The following is a 3,124-nucleotide window of genomic DNA, read 5'->3' on the forward strand; positions in this document are numbered from 1 at the left end:
AGTTTTTTTTTTTAAATTTCTTTTGTGATTCTTTCCCAGAATTTTTGTTCAGTTGCACAAGTGTGACTAATATTGTGTTCATCACTACTGTTTTAGGTGTTAAGTATAAAATAAGGCAATATAAATCAATAGGATTGGATTTTTAAGACATGAGGTCCAGATGTAATACAGGCACATGGAGTGTACGTTCTACGTAGACTGTGACTGTGAATGCATTTATTATCTACAATAAGCTATGGAGGGTATATAGAAATATTGGTCATGTCTAGCCTAGAACATCAAAAATAAAGTGACAGGTAAATCAAGAATAAGTAGGCAAAATAGAATGATGACATAGAGATACTGACAAGTGAATTACAAGTTTGATGTATACTCTATTATTTTTCCAGGTATGTGAAATGTGTTTCCACCATAATGTTAAGATGAATATACTTTCCACTTATGTCCTCATTAAACAATGTCCTTTATTTCCAAGCTGGACTTGGAGTCCTGGCCAATATATTTCTTCTTTCTTTCTACACTTTCATAATCCTAGTTCATAAATCTAAGCTCATGGACCTGATCTCCTGTCAACTGACCTTCATCCACATAGTGCTGGTCCTCACCGGAGGGGATATTGGGCTTATGGATGTATTCGAGTCACTGAGTATTGAGAATAACCTCAAATGTAAGACAACTTTTTACATAAACAGAATGATGAGAGCCCTCTCCATCTGCATCACCTGCCTCCTGAGTCTGTTCCAGGCTGTCACTATCAGTCCCAATTCCTCTGTGCTGGCAAAATTTAAACTTAAGCTAAAAAAATACATAACCTATGCTTTCTTCTACATTTGGTCTCTCAACTTGTCATTCAGTAGCAACCTGATCTTCTATGTTGGAGCTTTTACCAATCTGAGTGAGACCAAGCAGATTAAGGTCACTAAATCCTGCTCAATATTCCCCATGAATGACATCATCAGGGCACTGATTTTAACAGTGACAACCTCCAGAGATGTATTTCTTGTAGGAGTTATGCTGACCACAAGTACATACATGGTGATTATCCTGTTCAGACATCAGAGGCAATGCAAGCATCTTCACAGCCTCAGCCACCCGAGAGCATCCCCCGAGAAAAGGGCCACCCAGACCATCTTGCTGCTGGTAATTTTCTTTGTGGTCATGTACTGGATGGACTTCATCATCTCATCCACCGCAGCCCTGTTATGGATGTACCACCCAGTCATCCTGACTCTTCAGAAGTTTGTGATGAATGCCTATCCCACAATTACTCCTTTGGTACAAATCAGTTCTGATAACAGAATAATTAATATGCTGGCAAACTTACGGTCAAAGTGCCAGCAGGTCTTTAGAAAAGTTTAACTTTTTTTCTTCTTTAAAAATGTATTTGTTTGAGTTTATGTGAATGAGTATTGTGCCAGCTTGTGTGCATTCCGGTCCCCGCAGAGGCCAGAAGAGGTCACTGAATCCCTGGAGCTGGAATTACAGACAGTTGCAAGGAGTCGTGCTGGTACTGAACCAATAATTTTTTTCCCCCTAATAAACGGAGTTTTATTTAACTGTTTAATAGTCCAAATAGCAAGTCAAGATCCTCCGTATATTTAAATACGATTTTGTTGTATAACACATATACATTCTAGTGACATTTCTGCTGCCAAGTAATATAGAGTCATCACACACTATGAATGGATATTTCCACAGGGGTTCTTTTACTATTGCCTTTTTCTTTTATTTATATCATGAATGTTCCTTTGATGCTGAGGTTACTTTCTGATAGTGACTTCTTAAGCTTTTCTTTGAAAATATTTTAATCTGCTCTTAGTCATCAAGAATAATTAAAATATCTGACTGTAATGTTAATTCTGTTTCTTAATGGTAATGTCTCTGGATCCATGAAAACAACGTGAGTTTCAAGATTTCACTTTTCACTACAGTTACTTAATGACTCTCACATGAAGTTTTCATGTGCCTGTGTATGTTTTGGTCTTCATTTCATGTATGCTTACTGAAATATTATCGTGAGATTAAAAATATACATACATGTTGTATGTGTTTTTTGGGTATGTGTGTGTGCACAGATGAAGGAGGTGTGTGCATGTGTACTGCAGGCCAGGAGACAACCTTGCTCTTGTTCTCCAGAAGCCGTTCCCCTTTTTTTTTTTTTTTTGGGACGTCTGTCACTGTAACCTGGGGCTTACCAAACAGGCCAAGATGGCATTCCCGGGCACCCTTTGTTCTTTGCAGCTATAACTCTGGGATTAAAAGTATTCGCCCCCATGACTCACCTTTTTAAAAGTTTCTTTTTCTTTTATTGAAAATAGATTTGTTTCATATGATATATGCGTTCTCCTCCCCCTACACCTCTCAGTCCCTCCCACCCCCCCCCCTAATCAACAACACTAAGATAAAATGGAAACAAGTAAAAGAGAATGGGGAAAAAGAGGCAAAGAAAAAGCCCAAGAAACATGCACAGACATAGAGACACACACATTTGTACACACAGGAATCTTACAAAAACAAAAAGGCATACTATAGACGCAAAGGAGCAATAAGCACTCCATTTAGATTGTTTTGTGTTTATTATCTACTGCAGATCATGGGACCTCGCCTTAAGAGTGGCTTGTTTCCGCAGTGAAACTCCCTTGGTGAAAACTAAATTTGCATTTGCAAGTGGCTATCACATGGAGATGTCTTCTGGGTTAGGGTGAGGGCCTATGCAGACCTGGGCAGGTCGTGTGCGCGCTGCTACAGTCTCTGTTGAGTGTTGGTGTGTTGTGTTTAGAGGGCCTTGTTTCCTCTTATTATTATTATTATATTTATTATTTTTTCTTATTTTACATATAGATTCCAGTTCCCTCTCCCTCCCTCTCATGTCCCCCAAACTCCTTCTCATCCCATTCCTCCCCCCCACTCCATAGGGAGGGTAATGCTTTCCAGGAGAGATCATCAAAATCTGTCAAGTCATTTGGAATAGGGTCTAGCTCTCCCCCCCACCCAGGCTAAGGGAGTATCCCTTCGCGGGGAATGGGCTCCCAAAGTCCTTTTGTGCACCAGGGATATATCCTGGTTCCACTGTCAGAGGTCCCTTAGACTGCCCAGGCCTTCTAACTGAGACCCATGTTCAGGG

General features: G+C 39.9%; 1 protein-coding gene across 1 annotated transcript; it reads left to right on the forward strand.

Moving 5' to 3' along the window:
* Window positions 1-417: 417 nt before the first annotated feature.
* Window positions 418-1,359, forward strand: LOC127235554 (vomeronasal type-1 receptor 90). Its single transcript, XM_051202883.1, has one exon. The coding sequence runs from the start codon at window positions 442-444 to the stop codon at window positions 1,357-1,359; it is 918 nt and encodes a 305-aa protein (XP_051058840.1). The 5' UTR covers window positions 418-441.
* Window positions 1,360-3,124: the final 1,765 nt, after the last annotated feature.

The sequence above is a fragment of the Phodopus roborovskii genome, unplaced genomic scaffold (genome assembly GCF_943737965.1).
Source record: "Phodopus roborovskii unplaced genomic scaffold, PHOROB, whole genome shotgun sequence".
In the NCBI taxonomy this organism is placed as follows: domain Eukaryota; kingdom Metazoa; phylum Chordata; class Mammalia; order Rodentia; family Cricetidae; genus Phodopus; species Phodopus roborovskii.

Excerpts from the sequence above, each read along its gene's own strand:
- LOC127235554 (XM_051202883.1), top strand. The coding sequence starts at position 442 with ATGTCCTCATTAAACAATGTCCTTTATTTCCAAGCTGGACTTGGAGTC.